This window comes from Macadamia integrifolia, chromosome 12 (assembly GCF_013358625.1).
Source record: "Macadamia integrifolia cultivar HAES 741 chromosome 12, SCU_Mint_v3, whole genome shotgun sequence".
In the NCBI taxonomy this organism is placed as follows: Eukaryota; Viridiplantae; Streptophyta; class Magnoliopsida; order Proteales; family Proteaceae; genus Macadamia; species Macadamia integrifolia.
In genome coordinates this window covers 16,698,453-16,719,174 of record NC_056568.1, presented here as the reverse complement: position 1 = coordinate 16,719,174, position 20,722 = coordinate 16,698,453, and the positions used below count along the sequence as shown (strand labels likewise).

The following is a 20,722-nucleotide window of genomic DNA, read 5'->3' as shown; positions in this document are numbered from 1 at the left end:
TTTTGTTTTGGTGAAATAAATGAATTGAAATTTTGAATTTGAATCCTTCCTCGTGACGCTTTTTTATGGGTTTTAGGTTTTTATAGGTAGTTGTTGTTGAATGCTTCTGACTTTATTCTTTACTGTTATATATTTTGGATAATTTGGAGATTTAAAATCTGAAATGTCAGTTGGTAACTAAAAGTAAAAAAGGATAGTTTGCATGTGACTGTGATTTAATTATTAGTTTTATATATATATATATATATATATATATATATTTCTGTTTTTTTTCTCGTGGAAACTGGGGCATCCGTTTAATATGTGAGTTGCTTCGTCTTGCTTTCCTGCTTATGAAGTATTGCTGTTTGTCTTTTACAACTGTATATCATTGTGGTGCTTTCGTCATTCACGTTATTTGGGAACTTAGAAATCTGGGTTTTGATTTTTTGGGGGAATGCTACAATGGGTGCATTTCGGTTCTTGTAACTAGCTTGTGTTGGATCTGAAGTTGGCTGGAACCTTGTGGTGGGTGAGGATTCTGGTTGGTTGAATTCATTTCAAAATTCAGTTGCAGAAGAAGTACAATTCTGGTACTATTTTATTTTTTGTTTAATTTTGATTTTCCATTCTTAAACTTTTAAATCAATGCTGTTATGGGATTTCTCATATGTGGGTCTCTGTTTGGAGGGTCGGTGGCCGTAGTTCATTGAATATCTGGGGCTATCATTTGTTAAAAGTCATTGTCTTGGCTTCTTATTATTTTCAATGTGCAGAATTTTTTTGTGAGTTCTAACATGACCAGGAGATCTGAACAGTATGTAAGGATGTCCTTGATGTACCCTGTAAATATTAAGAGGGACCTATGTTGGTGCATTTGTTATGTAATTCCAGATCATGGCATCTTGCTTGCAGTTTCAAGCAACTTTCTTTGGCAACTTTTGGTTTCTTACTGTTGACTGGTGCTGGATGAAAATGAAGTGATGGCGCTTCCCAATTTTCCATGAACTTCAATGTGGAATTCCTGGTCCATTTGGACTTCCAAACGAAACCAAACAAATCTTCCATAGAACCTTATACTTGGGATTGAAGATCCAACTGAGTACTTTTTTGTTTCCAATACAAGTAAACTCTTCTCACACCTAGAATTTAAGTGGATAGTTAAAGTTGCAACTAGTACTGGTTTGATTTATGAACCTGCCAAGGGATATGGATCTCTCTCTCTCTTTCTCTCTCTCTTGGCAAGTTGCCAAGGGAAAATTTTGTAGGAAGTGCTGATGACATTCAATGTTAATTGTTAAGATTGAAGACTTCAGCAATTGATTCTTGATTGAAAGATTTAACAATTTGTGGCCACAAAGAACTTAACTGGTACTAATTGGAATTGCGCTTCTTGTGGGAGTAGGTGTATAACTAAAAGAAATATGGGGATTCTTTTCTATGATAACCCATTGCCAAGTGTATAACCCATTGCCAAGTGTGTTCAATTGTGCTGTTTGCTTGACTGTCTTGCTTTGCTGAAATTGTGGTTAAAGGATTAAATTCCTTATAAGAAAAAGAAAATTATATAATATGTATCATTAACTGCTGCAGACCCTTTTTTTGGGATCTGGCTCAGTTGTTGTTGTACATATCATCAAGAACAACGGAAGAAACGTTGGTTTGTTTATCTTCAGCTTGGCTTATTGAATTCCAGATCCTAATTTCTTCATTTGATGACCTTGCACATACTTAATTGATTGATATTGTTGGTTATTTGGATAAACTTTTTGGGAAATGCTAAATAATGTGGAACTAAACATTTAGAAAGCATTCCTTATTGGTTCACCGGTTAGAGTTGTCTTGTTTTATGCGTTGTCATTTCCCTTGTATAAAAGGGTAATCTACCTATTCTTGAGGGTTGTGTTTAGCTTGAGACCTTTCCATGGTATCTCAAACCCTGTCAGCTTGCTAAAGAGGTTCGGCCCCTAAAATTGTTGTAATGGATTTTCTTAACACAGGCAATGGGGTGAAAAATGTTTTTTGTTCTTGATATATTCTCCTTCGCTCTGCTGATCATAGGTTTCTAGTTCCAAGATACATGTGCACGCTTGTGGATTTATTATCTCTCAGAGAGGTCCTGTTTCCTCCTTTTATCTGTAAAGAAATGTAATTCAGCATGTGAAGTTTGTATTTGGGTTTCTTGAATGATGATAGGGTCTGCAATTGAGTCTCTTTATTTTGAGGGACATCTTTGGGAATCCATAAGTCAGTTTTGGAGCTTTTGAGCTAGATGTTGAACACATACTTTTCGAAATATTGTATTGGGATTTAGGGATGCGTTGGCTTTTGTGATGGTTTTGGTTGATGGATCTATGGGTTTGACACCAATATGGCATCAGGAGCTGGGTTGTTCTCCTTGATGTTCTTGTTGTATCACTAGCTTGTACCTTATTCTCTTTCTAGTTTCTATAAAAAAAAATTGCAATTTCGTCTCTCCTCCCTCCCCCCCCCCAACCCAAAAAAAAAAAATTTCATAGGAAGTGTAGTATGCTGTCATTGTTCACTTTGCTTGGAAATCTGGTTTAGTGATCAGCAATTTTAGCTTCTAAAAGGTCTTGAAAGTTCTGGACCTCGGCGCAATGGTAAGGTTGCTCCATTGTGACCTAGTGGTTGCAGGTTTGAGTAAGGAAACAGCCTCTTTGCGAAGCAGGGGTCAAGGCTGTGTACATTATGACCCTCCCTAGACCCTGCAGTGGCGGGAGCTTCGTGCCCTACCCTCTTTAAGGTCTTGAACATTGTAATCATTTTAGCTCAGGCAATTCTAGAGTAACCATAACTGTCATGGGTGGTTGATTTGTTTCAGGGCATGATCTTTTGTGTTGTTTAATTTCTTCTAGGGAGTTGTATGTTTGCAAAATGTGTGATTCTGCATGTTCTTGGGCATAACTGCATTTATAACCAAGTGGTTTCCTCATTCATTTGAGGTAATACTTTGCATGCATGCTGAAAACTAGCTGTTACTGGTAAATGATATGAGGCTGATGTAGAATGAGTGATTGTAGACAACCAATGTAGAGAATTCCTGTACATTGGTTGGTCGCCTTGTTAAGGGACATTCACAGCCATGTTGGTGGACTTTTTGCCAAAATATATATTTTTGAAGGTTCACCTTGCTGTTTGGTTAAGGCCACGTTCTTCCCTTCCTGCCATTTTTAGTTAATTACTCTTGCATAACATGTGTATGTAAGAAGAATTTCTCAAAACCACCTACTGATTCCAATCCACCCAATTCAGGACCCTGGAAAAGCAGGACTTTTTGTTTGGTTTTCTTTTTGGATGCATGTTCATCTTGAATGCTTCCCTTGTTGGACTGATTGAATTTTTTTTTTCAGCTTGCTTAGGAAGCACATCCAAGATTACCTAGAAGAACTTTTCTCTAATTTGAGGTAACTGGTCTTTGTTTGGCTTGTGAGAGCTGTACCATTTGTTTATCCAGAATCATGCAGTGGCTTGTTTGGGGGTAAAAAGATACATTGATCCATAATGTTGCATGTAGAAAAATCTGTAGTGAGTGATAATCTATGTTGAACAATCATTAAGTATCATTGTGTTGCCTTGCTTATAGTAAATTTTGTTTAGTAAATATAAAACATCTTATTCTGTAAATTTGATTTATCTATGCATCTATCTAGATGCCAAACATAGTTATGGTGAATGAATTTGTTAGTGTGTGCCATATCCATTGACATGGGAGAACACTATTTAACACATTTCAATCACAACCTTAAGTGACGCCAACGGCTTTGCGTTGGTGCGTCGCACTCCTGGTCCTGAAGAAGGTGTCTCAAAATCATGCTACTTTGTATTTTTTTGAATTGCTTGGTTTTAGGGGGTTTTCAGATGAATATCTTTTGAATCATACTTTGTATCACATTCAAACTCATAAAATATCTTCGTGATTCTCTTTCTTGGTTTCCCCGTAGGTAAGAACAAGGTTTAAGATCTTGATCTCGTGCCTAGTCTCGCTAAACCAAGAGAGAGAGATCTGACGAGATCTTGTATTTTTTCCCAGTTGATTCGGTGATTGGTCTCGACGGCCATATGGGCTTTGTAGCTCCTGAAACTTGCCATTTACCATATTTTAGGCCTTCTAAACATAGTGGAAACATCAATTTTTATTTTTTTATTTTTTTAAATCAAACCCAAAATGGTACTTTGACTTTGTACCTTATGTAAGTAGTCTTCGGATCCTTCACCCAAGGCTATTCCACAATAAAACCAAACAATTATTAACTATGTTTCTATGAAAAAATGGTTTTGAGAAGTTGTTTTTATCTAAAACTGTTCTTGAGTAGAAAAGGATCTCCAAAGGTTGATGATGAAGTGATAATCTCCAATCTCAAAGTGTTGAAGTTGTAAATCTACACTATATAGGAGCAATTTGGCAAGAAAAACCATCAAAAGCTCACTTTTTCTTCACGACAGGGCGAGATAGGCGAGAGATATCGAGTTGAGGGTTGAAATTATGTATACCCCATGTGATTTGGTCTCAAGTTGAGTTGAGACCGTGATATTCATCTAGATCTCGACCAACATATTGTACATTTTATATATCGTCTCTCATCTAGTCTCACCATTTTCAAATAGAGAGATCTTGCTGAGTTCTTAAACCATGGGTAAGAATCACTTAGGTCTTAATTCCCCTTTGTTTTGAAAGTAGATGGATTGGATTACTTCCTTGCAGATGAAAATGTTCCGTATAAGAGGTTTCCTCTAACTACATGGGCCTGCTCACATGCATGTTAACAATTTGATCTGTATTTTTTTGGGAGTTTTATCAATTTCAACTTTTCTGGGTCTTGGCTGGAACTTTGTTTCTTTATTACTGAGATATTGGCTTTGAGCCAGTTTGAAATGTATTTAAATATCAAACATAGTTGTCAAGGCGTTGCCTGGGCATCCAAGTTTTGGAAGGGTGCATTGGCACCTTGATGTGATCCCGGGTCAATGACCTTAACTATGGGTCGCTAGGGGCCTACCCAGATGATAAACAACTCAAATAACAATGGTAGTGGAAATTCTATAATTTATGGAACAATTCAGCACCTTATATGTAAGTAAACAAGTGAAAGGACCCAGCAAAAATTTGAATGTGGAAAAAGGTGGTTCTGGTAATTAAATTGTAGGGGGCAAACTAGAACTAAATTTCAGGAAGGGCTTTTAAGTAATTATGCACAATAGTGTTTAATTGTAATTTAAACAGAAAAAAAAACCCCTTCTTCAACCTCTCAACCATGATGATGGGGAACTGACAGAAGAACAGAATCGGTTCCAATGAGTTAACTCTCTCAATTCAACTCCCGTTGATGAATGATTTTAAACATAAACTCTCAAGACCTGGACCTCTTAGAAGTTACCAACAACTGCCCAAAGTTCAAGGTAAAATAATGTAATAGTATTTGGCTATCTGCAACTAGGCCCTGGCAGAACAAGGGGTATCAGATCTGGTTCAGATCTATAAACCACTACGGAGGGAACTTTAGGAGCTGACAGTCAAGGGGTTTCAGTCGACCTAGAGTACTGACCTGATACCCAGAGTTTCAGGCTGACAGTAAAGGCATTGCCAGAGATTGAACTTTCTCGGTATGGCTTCTTATAGTCGCTGAAACAGAGTACCAGTTGAGGAAACAAAAAGAAATAGCAGAAGAAAAGGAAAAATACAGAATAACGAAGAAAGAAGGTGAATATGATGATAGGGTAACAAAGGGACATTAGAAGGAAATAAAGTAAGAGTGTGGATGGATTGCACCTGTAACAAGGGAGAAGATCAAAGGATAGGGGATCTGACTGTGCATGTACAGCTCTTTGCAGCAACACCGTAGGGAAATTTCGTTCCATTCTCAAAATCTATCACATTGTTGGGTGATTACTTCTTATAAAACTCCGAAAACATAAAAATAGCAACTAATAAGAAATAGAAACTGTAGTAAACCAGGTAAGTAAATAACAACCAATTCTCTGTTGCATACCCAACTTTCCTAAGATAAAATAAGATGTAAAAATTTCAAGATAATCCCTTACATAATCTTATGGGTAACTTATCAGCTCTCCTGCTCTTAAAAGAACTCAACTTTGTCGAGTTAGGATGCGTACCCAAGATGCCCTTGTAGTTATCTTGATGCTAGTGTGGCACATATCTTGAGAAAGATTGTGGAACTGCTACTCCATGAGTAGGGTGAATAGACTGGGGCGCATATTAGGAGGAGAGAACTTCTGCCATCGAGGCATGTCAGTCAATGCGTAAGGCTGGTTGCAAGGGTACCCTACCCCAATTACAAGTTAAAACTCCAACATTAACTAACAATAGTGGTATATAACATGGACTAAATAGGCGAACAGTAGCAACTCAAAAACACTAATCGGTTAGACACAGATTAGGTCAAAACCAGAAAAATAAGATTGCATTCAGAACACTAATATTCAATCAACAACTAAGCCTCTAACAGCAATCGAAACCAGGCCTTAATATACTGAATGAAACCCCAAAAGATTACGACAGAAATCTAAGTCAGAATACAAATTACTTCAGATTTTGAAATTTGATCAAAGTCTGGAGATCTTCTATAACTCGATCCAGGCCACAGGGAGGCCTGAATTGCTGGTTGAGTGAAGCTCTTGATATGCTGATGTGGCCGTCCAAATATCATCCGAAAATGATGAATGGTTGTCCAGATCTAAAGACTCAAGATGGCAGCCGAATTCCTTATAGAAAGCAGGACCATAGGTGGTTGGATAAGTTCTCTGAATCAGCAGCTGTAGGGATGACTAGCCTTCAAGGAGTCTGTAACCACCTTCAGACAGAAGTAATATTGCCAAAGAAAATAAATTAAAGAAGAGAAAAAGTAAAGAGAATCGATGGAAGGGGAGAAGGTGGGGAAAGAAGAAGATAAAGTAGATAGGTTTGGATCGAGTCTCTCACTCTCTCCCTTGGCCTCACAACCTCTCAGAAATATAGGGGTCTCACCCACTTAAGTGGATCTCTCAGCCATGAAGCTTTAATTTCATTAACTCAACTCTCTCCGAAAAAGCTGGGATTGATTCTCTTAAATAGGCTTGGAAGTCTACACAAAATAGGGAGTAATAAAAAAGGAAACTATTCCCATTTAAAACTTTCCTAGTTGAAACTAAATTGTTTGATAAGAAGGAAGACAAGAAAAAGGAAGCAAATAACAAATCCTAATTCTTCCAATCGATCCTTTGCTTGTCCATTGTAACGTGTTGACCAAGGTAGAAATAGGAGTAAAAAAGAAAGCCAAAACTGAAATCGATGGGGCTCCTTTCAAGGCCCCTACAGCTGTCCAAGAGTAATCCAGAACCAATTCCCAGCTAGATAACTAGGAATTAATTCCAGACCAGGATCATAGGTGCTGCCAGTGGATATATTGAAACAAAAGAGATTCTGCAGGTCTTCAACTGGTCTTCTCTGATCTTGCAATGGCAGCAGGTGATGGGGCTTGTAATCAAGCTTCAAACTGAACTCGAACAGGGCTGAAACCAATCAGGATCGTTGGAAAAATAAAAGATAAAGAAAGAAATAAACAGAAAATAAAAAAGGAGAAGGGGGATAGGTTGGGTCGAGTATCTCACTCTTCCCTAGGGCATCTCACCCAAGTTGTCTCTCACAACACTGCATCTCATAATTTTCCAGCACAAAGCTTTTTTTTTTTCCATTCAATCGTGGGCTGTAGATCAGCCTTCTTCCTTTATTTGTAAACTTTAAATTAATTACAACATTGGGTCCTTCCTTGCATGGAAGGGAAATGAATCCCCTTACAACTAGATATTTTCCTATTTGGAAACTAATTACAAATCAAATCAAATCCCTCCCTTTTACAAAAATAGAAACCCAATAAATTAGAATTCCTACTTTCTAAAAGTAAAAAACTAAAACTTAAAACTAGAAACTAGCTATATCAATCAAAGAGTTCCCAAAATCTTTCAACCTAACTCCTTCATGCGAGCTGGCCATATGGCCCATGAATCAAGAGGGAATCTTCTTTAAGTCTTCTCCACATACAAGTTGGTAGTAGGACCCATATTGGTTACTGTTCACTTGAACAGTAAAAAAAACTTTTTTTTCCCTGAAGTTGATTCTCAGCCTTCTTCTCAGGCATTGATCTGCATCAACTCACTCTGTCTTAAAAAAAACTCGTCCTCGAGTTTTGTATAGTTTAAGGACAATCTTGGCGTGGTGCACATCCAGTTTCAGCCCAAAACAATACTTCGGCAGCTCATGAGTTTTTGGAATAAAGTCTTGGAGTTGTGGCTCTCGCTCTTTGAAAAATTTTGGCGGCATAATGAACTCGACGTGATCAAGTTTAAAATCAGATTTGTCATTGAACATTGTATCCATGGAAATTTCGTCTGGCATGTTCTTGATCTCCTCCTTTTCAAACTCTGGTGCAACGTCGATCTCATCGGGTAATTCTTGGTGGTCGTCTACAGTCTACTCGGTTTTCTCTGCTTTGAATCCCTCAACATAGACCTCTTTGGGAGAACTATTTATTTTTTGTTGCACCTCCAAAATTTCTTTTGTCTTGGTAGCATCCTTTGGAGGTGGAAGGTAGAAGAGACCAAATTTGGCGTCAAACTTTTTCTAAATAGCAGTCATACGGTTTGATAATTTCATCACCTCCATGTAGAGATCGTCTATGTTAGCCATGGTAGGCTCTGATACCAATTAATGTAGAGCCAGTTCTCAGCTACATAACTAGGAATTAATTCCAGAACAGGATCATATGTGCCAGTTGATAGGATGAAACAAAAGAGATTCCGCAGGTCTTCAACTTGTCTTCTCAGATCTTGCAATGGCGGCAGGTTTTGGGGCTTGAAGTTTGCATCTGGAGGACAACTTGTGAAACTCCATGGTGTAGATATCCACATCTTTAATGTCATGGTGAAACTTAACCAACTTGTAGAAGAGCACCTTCTTGTATTGGGAGGAACGAAATTTATCATTCAATATTTGCTTCCTCTCGACTTGGTTAGTCAGTCAGTCAAGGAACTCCTTGGGTTCTTTCTTGCCGTCAAAATCCTAAACCTCAACCTTGATGTCCTAATCCTTGTCTGAGAACTGTTGCATCTGGCTCGGGTTGCTGTCTTTTTAGGCACATCGACAATCGTAAGGTACCATATTGGGGAATGGGTGTAGGTGGTACTGCTTGGCCTCTCTTGTTGATATTTAGGCTTTCCAACATTAAGTGCATCTTGGAATTGCCAAATTCTTATGGTATCTGGACTCAAATCTTCCTTTCAGTCTACTGTTAAGTCTCAGTGAGCTCCTTGTATAAAGCTCAAGGTTGGTAACATAATTGTCATGGTGCCTAGGCGAGCCAAGACGGTCGAGGGGGGGGGGAATTTTTAAGGCGTCACCTAGGCACCACCTATGCGGGTAAGGCGCCAGTCTAGGCAAAGCTGCCTGGATGCCTAGGCGTCGCCTTGACAATTATGGTTGGTAATGTGTGAGTCTCCTGTAATGGTTAGAATACTACAAAAAAAATTGGATCTGATACTAATTTTGGGTTTAATAACTCACTATGGGACTCCCTAGATGATAAACAACTCAAATAACAATGGTAGTGGCAATTCTGTAATTTATGGAACAATACAACACCTTATATGTAAGTAAACAAGTGAATGGACCCAGTAATAAATAGAATTTGGAAAGACGGGGTTTCCAGTTATTAAATTGAAGTAGGGCACAAAACATATTTAAATTTCTGGATTGGCTTTCAAGTAACTATGCACAATAGGGTTTGATTGTAATTTCAATAAAAAAACCAAAAAAACAGAAAAAAAACTTTCTTCAACCTCTTAACCACAATGATGGATAACCCACGGAAGAACAAAATCAGCTCCAATAAGTGAACTCTCTCAATTCAACTCCTGTCATTGAAAGATTTTAAGCATAAACTCTCAAGACCTGTACCTCTTAGAAGTTACCAACCACTGATCCAAAGTTCAAGGTAATAAGATGTTATGGTATCTGCAACTTGATCCTGGTGGAACAAGGGATATCACTGTATCAGATCTGGTTCAGATCTATGTAGAGAAGGCATTGCAAGAGATTACTATTGCATCCCCGCTTATTAACTTCTTCCATCTTTTTATTTTATTATTATTATTTAATTTTGGGGAAATTTCTTTATTTCCATCATTTCTGTGATTACCATTGCATCCCCACTTATTAACTAGTATGAAAATTTCCCATTTTCACAATGGCCAAACATATGATTAAAACTGAAATTAGATACTTGAGGGTGGACCTCTGCGCGACGGTAAGGTTGCTCCATTGCGACTTAGTGGTCATGGGTTCAAGTCGGGAAATAGCCTATCCGCGAAGCGGGGCTAAGGCTTTGACAATAGTGGCGGGAGCCTCATGCACTGGGTTCGCCATTTTTTTTGTCTGTAAAAGAATTAGTCTTTGAATTGTTCGACTATGGAAAAAATACCCATTTTTCCATGATTTCTGTGATTACTACTGCCTCCCCACTTATTAACTTGTATGAAAAATTTCCATATCCACAATGGTCAAACAATTAGTTAAAACTGAAATTTAGACACTTAAAAGGGATTTGTGCTCCTTTTTGTCTATCAATAGAAGTTGCTCTTTGCTCGAATCTTTCGACGATGGCCTCCCCCTCGTCCCCACCCCAAGAAAAAAAAAAAAAATAATCGTTGATTGATTACAGTGAAAATCGTTGATTGATTACAGTGTCAGTAGTTTGCTACTTTACTGCTATTGCAAAATGTTGTTAGGAGGCAAATCTGTGCAGATCGAAATTATTTTATTAGCACAGCATGTAGAAATATGGCAATGAACAGGAAAAATTGTAATTCAATTGGAGCATTGTTGCCACGATCTCCCATTAAATTAGTAATGATTGCTCAACTAGTCCATTAGAAGTTCCAAGCATCAGTATTGGTCATCTATTATCTCAACTGATCTGGCTGATCTGCCAGTGGTCCAAATAGGTAAGGATCTAGACTTTTCCAATCCCAAATGCTAATTACCTAAACTCTTGATTAGAACTTCGCCAATCTCTTCATGTAATTTGTTAGTGTAAGGATATGTACCAGGGTATTTCTGTCAAACCCTGTGGTACGCTGTCTGCTTACTTGTCATTGACCACGATTAGGGGTAGTGTCCCTATCGTGGTATGTGTTTTAGTTGTTAGTTAGGTTTTATGTCTTGCTTATTTACTTTCCTTGTAATTAGTCTTACACTTTTAGTAGGTTTCCTATTATGAGTCTATCTTCTAATATTATAAGTACTGAGGATTGACCACAATAGGAGAAATTGACTCCTATCATTGTCTATTGTGTTATTCTTCTTTAACCTCTATTTCTCTTGTTTTCTTCTTCAAGCTGGGGGAAGGACAGGGAAGCAGGGAAGGGGTGGGTAGGAAAGCAGGGGTGGGGTCAATTCGGGCAGAAGACGAAGAAGCTGGGATTGACGGCTACTACTCCAACCTGATCTGTCGTGGTTTCTGCAATGACCCCAAACTGTAGGTGCCATGACCAGCACCAGCCAATGGGGTTGGTGGGTGGGTATGTTGTACACGTACTGTGTCGACATCGAGAGGGGTGGCCGGGTGGGGCATCTGACTGCAGAAAGCTGCTCGATTTCTCCATTGTCCAAGCTGACATGGTCGTTATTGAAGATGCGCAAGATCCGATCACCAAGCAGAAACCCTCCAAGGGAAATTCAAAGCATGGCTAAGTGCTGCTCTTACTAACCAAGACGCATGCCTGGAAGGCTTTGAGGGCACTAACGGTTGCATTCGAAATTGCGTTGAGAGGAGCTTACAACAATTCTCACAGCTATCTCCAACGTTTTGGTTGTGTATAGTAAGATGCATAGCATACTCTTCACACCACCCAGAGACGAAAGATAGGACAACAAGGAGGAATTAGTGTCGGGTTTCCTGACATGGCTCATGGTTGAAGATTGAGAGCTTCTACTGGCCGCGAAGCCCAAGAGTAGGCGAATAGACGTAGTAGTAGCCTTGGATGGGAGTGGGCACTTCAAATCGATTGTAGAGGCAATGATTCAAGCTCTTGATTACAATGAAGGAAGTATGTCATCCATGTGAAGAAGGGTGTGTATAGAGAGAACTTGGATTTGAAGAAGACAACGACGACCAATATCATGCTTGTGGGAGATGGGATTGGAGCCATTGTTATCATTGGAACTCGTAATTTCATGGATGGCTATACAACTTTTCGAACAACTACAATTGTTAAGCTCCTCAATTAAATATCATTGGATGCAAAATTTTTATTATTATTTATTGGGTGGGTTGCAGGTCGCATAGGGAAGAGGTGGGGCAGTGCAGGGGTAGGAAGCATGGTGGGGGTGTGTTGTATGGGGAGGGCAGGGATACAAGATGTACTGGTGTCAATTTGGTACCGATACCGAAAAAAAACTACCGAATTACCATACCGAAGGAGATTCGTTACGATTTTGATATGACAATGGTTTTTTTTTCTAAGTGTGGAATTATAGAGATCAACCTTGAAAACAAGATGTTTTAAGATTAGTAGATCGAGACGGAGTGTATGAGGTGTAATTTTCAGTCGCTCTACGATAGATATTGAAATGGTGAAAATTGAGGAGACAGATTTCATAAAGTGACTATTTTAGATATTTGGGGTAAATTATAAGTAAAGATGGTGAAATAGAGGATGATATTTTCCAAAGAATTAAAGTGAGATGGATGAAGTGGAGAGGTGCTTATAGAGTGTTATTACTGGCCTATCCCTTTAAAACTTAAGGGACAATTGTATAGGATTGTTTATTCGCCTGGCCATGATATATGGGGCGGAATGTTGGGCAGTTAAGAAGTGTCAAATAGAGAAGTTAAGTGTAGTTGAGACAAGGATGTTAAGATGGATGTGCGGCAAAAGTACGAAGAATAAAGTAAGGAATTTGTCTGAGGTGGTATGGCCATGTCCAGAGGAGACCCAAGGATGCCCTGGTAAGGAGGAGTGATTTTATACAGTTGGAAGGAGGATATGCCAAATGACCATAGGCGAAGTGCTGAAGAATGCCATGCATAGTCTAGGTCTTGTCCCAAGTATGACTTTGGATATAGCCTATTGGAGGGCTAGGATCCACATAGCCAACCCATTTAGCTGAGATCTCCAGACTTGGGCTGTTACCTCTTTCCTCTAACTCACTTTTTTTCTTTTTTGGATTTATGTAGCTGACCCCATTAAGTTGGGTTAAGGTTAAGTTTGTTATTGTTGGTATTGGTATTTAAGACAACCATTTGGCATGACGGTATGTATCGAACCATACCGAAATATGGAAAACGTACCAAATAATGAAATCACACTGCAATCGTATCGAGTCAAAACCATACCGTACCAAATTTTCTCGGTATCCGCCCTTGGTCTATTGTCATACTGTACCATACCAGTTGACACCCTTAAGAAGGTGGGTAGGGGAGTTTGGGGGCGGGGAAGGGGGTGGGGTTGGGGGCAATGCCAATGATCATGGTGGGGTAGCAAAGAGGGTGGCGTGGGGTTGAAGGGGAGGGTGGGACCATGGGACAGGATCGCAGGGGAGGGCAAGGAAGCAAGGACGTGTTCAGACTTTGTTGTTATATGCCCTTGATTTTGTTCCCTGCTTACTCTGGTTGGTTGATAGGCATTTGTATTTTCTGTTCTACTATATTTACAATTGTGATCTTACAACTCAAAAAAATTCAGATAAGGTTTATTGTCATCAGGGCCTCAAATGATGTGCAATTCTTTAATGTTTTGAACCTTGATAGAATTGGTTACAAGTAAAATGCAAGTCCCTTTTGTTCATTATATATTAGATCCAATAAACGTGAAGCCTCTCCTCTAGAGTTCCACCTGTCGGGTTTCATGGCATGGATAATACCTTATTGGCTTATTGCTACTTCAGGTCTTCATTGTGTGCACATGAGCTACAACTACTATCAGATTCTTGTACAGGGATGTTTGAAATCTGTTGGTATAATACAAGGATAAAAAAATGATAGTCTGAAGAAATTGGAGAAAACAATTGTCTAAATAAATGTATGACAAGGATAACCTACTAAGGTGCTGCAACTGAGTAAATAATTTTCTTTTCGGTTGTAGTACTTAAATGTTGAAAAGCACAAATTTTTTTTTGAATATTTGGGGAAGGGTTTCAATCATTGAACTTCTCTGACTAGAGAATTATGAAAGGGGCACATGTGAAAAACGTCCGACATGCATGTATCTAGCTATTTCTAAATTTTGTTTCACAACCATTTATTTGATTTTCTTCCTGGTAATTTGCAGCTCTTAGTTTATTTCTTTCTTTATGCTGTTTCTAACTTTTTGTGTTCCCCGAGTAAAATTACAGTTTTTTACTTGAAAATGGCGAGGGGTGGCAGGGGCAGACGCAGACTTGGAGCCCGTAGGTACAGGTTAACTCCATACCCATCACCATCTTGCCGTCGGGAGGTTTCAGTGAAGGAATCACACCAGAAGAAATGTTCCCATGCTTTGGAGAAAAAAGACTGGGAAGATGCAACCTGTTCAGTGTGCATGGAATACCCTCATAATGCTGTTCTTCTCCTCTGCTCCTCTCATGACAAAGGATGTCGTCCATACATGTGTGGTACCAGCTATCGCTATTCCAACTGCCTTGACCAGTACAAGAAAGCATACACCAAAGTAATGTCACCTCACTCTGTTGAACCATGGCATGGGTTGGGAGACAACCCTATTGGTGGCTCAGGTTCTGGTTGGCCTAATGAGAAATGTGAAGTAGTGGACCTAGCATGCCCTCTTTGCCGAGGGCAGGTGAAAGGTTGGACTGTGGTGGAACCTGCTCGTGAATATCTAAATGAGAAGAGGAGGAGCTGCATGCAGGATGATTGCTCATTTGTTGGAACTTTCAAGGAGCTCAGGAAGCATGTGAGGGCAGAGCACCCATCTGCACGACCCCGTGAGGTGGACCCTGTGCTTGAACAAAAATGGAGACGGCTTGAGCATGAGAGAGAGCATGATGATGTGATAAGCACAATAAGGTCATCTATGCCAGGGGCAATGGTCCTGGGAGACTATGTTATAGAAGGACGCCATCGTGGCTTTGGTACAGATAATGAGGGGGATGCTGACGATGATGATAGTTATGATGTGGATTTAGGAGAGAATTTTTTTAATTTATTTCTTCTGTTCCATCGCAACATGGGGGGAGTCAACCTTAACACACGCCTGAGGAGGTTGGAGAGGGGTTACCACCGCCCATTGGATGAAAATGGCCGTGGTGGAATCTCTCGTATCGCAGCAACTGGTGGTGCAGCCAGTGCAGGAGATGACGATAATAATCATGGTTCCCCTGTTGGCCACCACAGAGGCAGAGTGGTGGATTTGGGGAGGTCACATAGGAGGCTAAATCGTAGAAATCGCCAGAGAATGGGGACAATGTGACCTGAAAGAATTAAGTGGGGGATGATAATTGTGTAGGGTTAGTTTGGTAGATATTAGCATTTGACTGTTTTGCCCCCCTCTTCATCAGTACATTGATGTCTCATTTAATTGTGGAATGCCATGTTACAGTGTTGCTGTTAAAATCAGTAAGAAATCCTTCTTTTTTCTCTGTTTGTATCTCTTTCTGTTTAAATGTATTTTTTTTTCTCTTTTTTTATTTCCCAACTGCCATTATGTGAAAAGAAGGAAATTCTTATTTAAGGTGATTCTCTGTCAAGCTGTTGCCACTTTTTCTTAGTCCACCATCCTTCTTTCAATCGAGTGATAACAAATTAACAACCATTTGCCTCAATCTGATAATCTTCTTTCCTTTGGAATGTTAAGCATTACTGTCTACTTGTGGATAGAGCGGAATGTGTTGTTTCCACAACTGCAATCCCAATCCCAATCCCTTCTTGGTAATTACTAATCTCACTCCCTGGGTCAAAATCAAATTTATATCATCCCAATGATCATCTTCTGCCTCCATAACCGTCTCACATTTCAACACGGATGCCACCCCCAACAAAGGATTCTGATCCTCTCCAGCAGCTGGGACACCCAACTCAGCATATGACAGCTGGAGGACTTGGGTATGCACCCAAACATACGGGTGTGTCTGCAGATCCTCCCAGCCGTCGGATGCACTCAGATGCCCTGTGGCTGGAGAGGATCTGGGTCCCCCAAAAACGGTTTCCCTATATCTAATATCACATTCACTAAGTCAGCCTCGTGGACGGAAGTTTTGTACAACAAAACAAAGAAGCCGGATAAGCCAGTGCCTTGTAAGAAATGGTTTACTGATCTCATCATATATGAACTATGGCTTAACAGGCTGAGGTGTGAGCCATCAGACAAGGCTTGATGGATTGATCTCGTTGGTAAAGATCTCAATAGAGATTTGGAAGGGCTGTGCAGTGGTGAATAATCTGTCCAATCAGAAGCATGTTCATTGGCCTTGGAAGATTTGTGGACTATTATTTGATAGGGAGAGCCGGAGAGCCATGGAGGTTCCCTAAAAGGCAATGTGGCCTCTACGCCAGTGTAAGGACCAATGGGATTTTATCTTTCATGAGGAGTGGGGTGATCATTTCGTCACCCTCTATGTCTGGGTGGAGCCATGAAGCCTTTTAGGCTATTTTTCCTATTTGTTGTTTATAGATGAACAAAACGTTTCTCGACAATAGCACATCTAATAAATAAAAGGCAGAGGATTCTTAAAAGTGGCCCCAGCATCAGCACATTCACACGCAAAAGCATCAACAATGGTAGGGGGTTTCTACTTTTCATGAAGGATGAGAGATCAATTCGCTTTTCCCTATGCTCAGGCATAGGGGCCATCTGTCTTTCATGCTTCTTTTTCTCGACTAATAATCGCGGTAGAATTCTTGTAAATTATGGTATTTTTAACCTCTACCTATGATTATTTTAAGCTAAAATTCGATGGAAATTATGCCACACCAAGAAAATGGGATCTTGTAACTCGAGGCGTATCACAGCTATGTGATGCTAGATTTCCTTTATCACACAATTAAATCACCGAGGAACCCAAACTTGCATGCCACTGCACCTTGCATCATCTTGGATTGTAAATGTTAGGGAACGTCCCACCCATGAAATGAAATTCAAATGCTGGAAGATCTCTGGGTAGGTATAAGTTTGTTAGGGTTACATGTGAAAGCAAGATCTCACATTGGATGTGAGTACCCCGATTTGAATATAAGGACTTCTGCCTCTTCTTGACGGCTAGTTTTAAGTGTGAGTTCTTCCCAAGTCCCAGTAGGTGGTGCCCGAGAGAGGTTCTTGAAATCATGTGTAAAAGATGAAGAATAATACCACAAATGTAAATTATTAACTTGAATGGAAGCAACTAGATGATTTAGAAAATGAAGATAAAAGACTTGTTATAATGCAAGGGTCTGTACGCATCAGTAGAGGGTGATACGGCAAATCCAAAAAAAATATCTAATGAATGTTAAATGGAAGACTTTGAATTAGAAAGTGTGGATTTATCCAATTTCTGGATAACACCATTTTTCATCACATGTCAATATTTTTACTGTGCGAGAAACTAGAATGATTGTACGAAAGGAAGACTATTGGAAACAAAGTTTTTTTTATTAGAAAACTTATAAACCTAAACTACAGAGAATGAAGCTCAATTGCAGAACATTTGAACAAAATGCAAAATATTATGAATCAGCTCTCCTCCATGTAGATGATGCTTAACGATGAATTTTAATCTTTGTTACTTCTCAACTCATTACTCGATAGTTGTGAGACATTGATGTAGGGGGGGTTCCTAGATGACTAGGTCTCCTACAAGATTAACTAACTAGGTAGGTTAACTCAAGGGGCTTAGGTAAATAAGACCAAAGAATCTCAGCAAACACGATTAAGCATGCAAGATAAAGCGAGACTAATAAACAAAGTAGCCAAAAGCAATATTAATCTAGACAGAAAAACACATAAATTCTTACTCAAGTTTCAAGTGGGGACATGGGAAAGGGAACAAATGACATATGAATATTAGGTTCAGCACAAATCCATCTAGACACCCAACTTAGATATGCAACAATTGATAAAATAGGCATAAACAAAGGGCAAAGGCAGACTTCAACGTTAATGGGTTGCAATATATATAATAGGGATTAAGAGAGGTGGGGAGGATTTAGTTTAGTACTTTACCATACTGCTATTCAGATCTGAGGAGAGAAGAAGAAATCCAGGTTCTCCAAAATAAAGAGGTTGTAGTCCACTTTTTGTTGAAGAAGATACACCCAGCCAATTGTAGAGAGAGTAGCAGCAGTGATGTAAAGGCAGCAGTGTGCAGTGGCAGCAATATTGTAACTGCAGTAGTACGTAGCAGCAGCAGTAAGGTAGAGGTAGCAGTTGCAGCAGAGCAGTTTTGTACCGGCAGAATTATGCTGCAGCAGCAATGGGGTAAGGCAGCAGGTGCAGCAGTAATAACGCAGCAGCAAGTGCAGTAGTAATAATGCAGCAACAGGTGCAGCAGTATAACACAGTAGCAGGTGCAGCAGTATAACGCAGCAGCAGGTGCAACAGTATAACGCAGCAGCAGGTGCAGCAGTATAACGCAACAGCAGAAAAATAAAAACAATAAGACTGAAAAGAAAGAGAGGGAGGCGAGACAAGAAGATTGAGAGAAGAGAGAGCCGAGAGAGTAAGGGAAGAAAGAGGCGAGAGAGAAGGGGAGAAAAGTCGAGATTGAGAGAGAGAGAGAACCATGAGAGGGGTGGGGATTTGCTCTTGGCTTTCTTTTCAATTAACATTCATTGAAAATAAACAATGGCCAATGGCCTTACACTTAAAAAGAATAAACTTCCAAAAATAAAAAAATACTTAGAAACTCAATTGCATGAAATAAAAACTACCTAATAGATCAATATAAAGAAATCCTAGTTTCCTAATTGTGTAAGACAATCAAATATCACTAAATTTAAAGCAAAGTACTAGAATCAAATAAGATTTAGTGGGGTCCACAAAATCTTCTAAGATCTTCTAAAAATCTGGATCGATCTTGGGACCCACAAGATCTTCTAAAATCTTCTAAGATCTTTTAAAATCTGGATCGAGCTTGGGGCCCACAAGATCTTCTTCTTTCTATTCTTCCAGCCACAAAGATGGCTACTTCTTCTTCTTGCGCCTGTACACTTTGATGTCCCCATCAACTCTCCCCGGCTTGGAAGAATTCACCTCTGGTGAATTAATGCTCATGTAATACTCAAGTAGGTCTGGGTTGAGTTGTTGGACTTCTTGCATTGTGATCCAGGTGTTAATTTCCGGACGTCCATGCCACTTGACTAAAAACTCTCTAGAACCTCCAGTGTGTGTGGACACAATCCTCTCATCAAGGATTTCCTCAATTTCTTCAATTCTCCTCGTGACCTTAGGCACAAGTGGTAACGAGGTGGGGGGAAGTGGTTGGCTTGGCTCAGAAGTCTCATCAATGTTGAAAGGGAAGTCTTCAAGGTCATCAGGATAAAAAGAGGTGAAGGTAGAGGTACCATGGTATAGGACTAGGTCTTCAACATTGAAAATATTGATGATCTCCATGCTGGCTGGAAGATTAAGAACATACGCATTGGCACCTATCCTCTAGAGTACCTTGAACGGACCTGTGCTACGAGCATGTAGCTTGCTCGCTTTTCCCCTAACAAAACGTTGTGGCTTGATTCTTACCATCATCATATCACCCTCTTGAAACTCTTGTAGCCTTCTGTGCACATCTGCCTTCGATTTGTATTGCTCATTGCTCAGTGTTATCTGTCTCCTTATACCTGCATGCAAATCATATATATGCTAAGCAAAAGATTCGGCTGATTGGGAGGTCCTAGAACTAGACACGACTGGGATAAGGTCTATGGGTGCCCAAGGCTGGTATCCTGAACAGATCTCAAAGGGGGACAGACCAGTGGTACGGTTCTTAGAACTGTTATATGCAAACTCGGCCTGGCTAAGGACTCGATCCCAACTGGTAAGGTGTTCTCCTATGAGGCAACGCAATAAATTCCCTAAGCTCCTATTGGCAACCTCAGTTTGACCATCGGTCTGAGGGTGGAAAGCTGAGGAGAAACGGAGTTTCGTTCCCATCATCCGCCATAGGGTCCTCCAAAAATGACTCGTGAACTTAACATCCCTATCGGACACTATGGTGAGGGGTAACCCATGGTACTTGACAACCTCACTAAAGAAAAGTTTGGCTACTATGGATGCATTGGAGGTCTTAGAGCATGGGATAAAATGGGCCATCTTCGAGAAGCGGTCAACAACCACATGAACAGAATCGTGGCCTCTCGAAGTTCTTGGTAGACCAAGCACAAAGTCCATGCTAAGGTCCTGCCAAGGGGAGTGGGGAACGGGTAGGGGAGTGCACAAATCCTTGTTTTGCTTTTGTTGTTTGGCGGTCTGGCATGTCCTGCACTGACCCACAACTCTAGCAACATCCCTCTTCAGTCCTGACCAAAAGAATCGGTCCTCAACGAGGGTGATGGTCTTATCACGATCGAAGTGGCCAGCGACTCCCCCAGCATGCAATTCCCAGATCAGGAAATCTCGGAGTGAAGTCCTGAGAATGCACAACTTGCTTCCTTTAAAAAGAAAGCCCTCCCTAAGTAGGTAGTCCGAGTGGTTGACTGGTTTGCCTTCACTCAAGGAAGTGAATGGCTCATTAAAATCAGGACAGGTGGGGTATTGGTCCTTG

General features: G+C 40.0%; 1 protein-coding gene and 1 long non-coding RNA gene across 6 annotated transcripts in view; one reads left to right on the top strand and one right to left on the bottom strand.

Annotated features, from left to right (window-relative positions):
* The window catches only part of LOC122057434, a 16,026-nt gene extending 398 nt beyond the window's left edge, over nt 1–15,628 (top strand). The window contains exons 2-4 of one of the 5 annotated variants that reach the window (XM_042619537.1): nt 491–572; nt 3,354–3,407; nt 14,387–15,628. In XM_042619537.1, the coding sequence (XP_042475471.1) occupies nt 14,401–15,459 (1,059 nt within the window). In that variant the 5' untranslated portion in view covers nt 491–572; nt 3,354–3,407; nt 14,387–14,400 and the 3' untranslated portion in view covers nt 15,460–15,628. Of the gene's footprint in view, nt 1–490; nt 573–3,353; nt 3,408–14,375 lie in introns of those variants that run through there. The other 4 variants (XM_042619540.1, XM_042619538.1, XM_042619536.1 and 1 more) reach the window with 4 other exon arrangements.
* LOC122057435 lies at nt 13,760–18,905 on the bottom strand. The gene is made up of 2 exons (XR_006133529.1): nt 18,187–18,905; nt 13,760–14,002 (listed from the first exon to the last, which is right to left on the bottom strand). It is a non-coding gene; the product is annotated as an uncharacterized LOC122057435 (long non-coding RNA).
* Between the last annotated feature and the right edge of the window lie 1,817 nt (nt 18,906–20,722).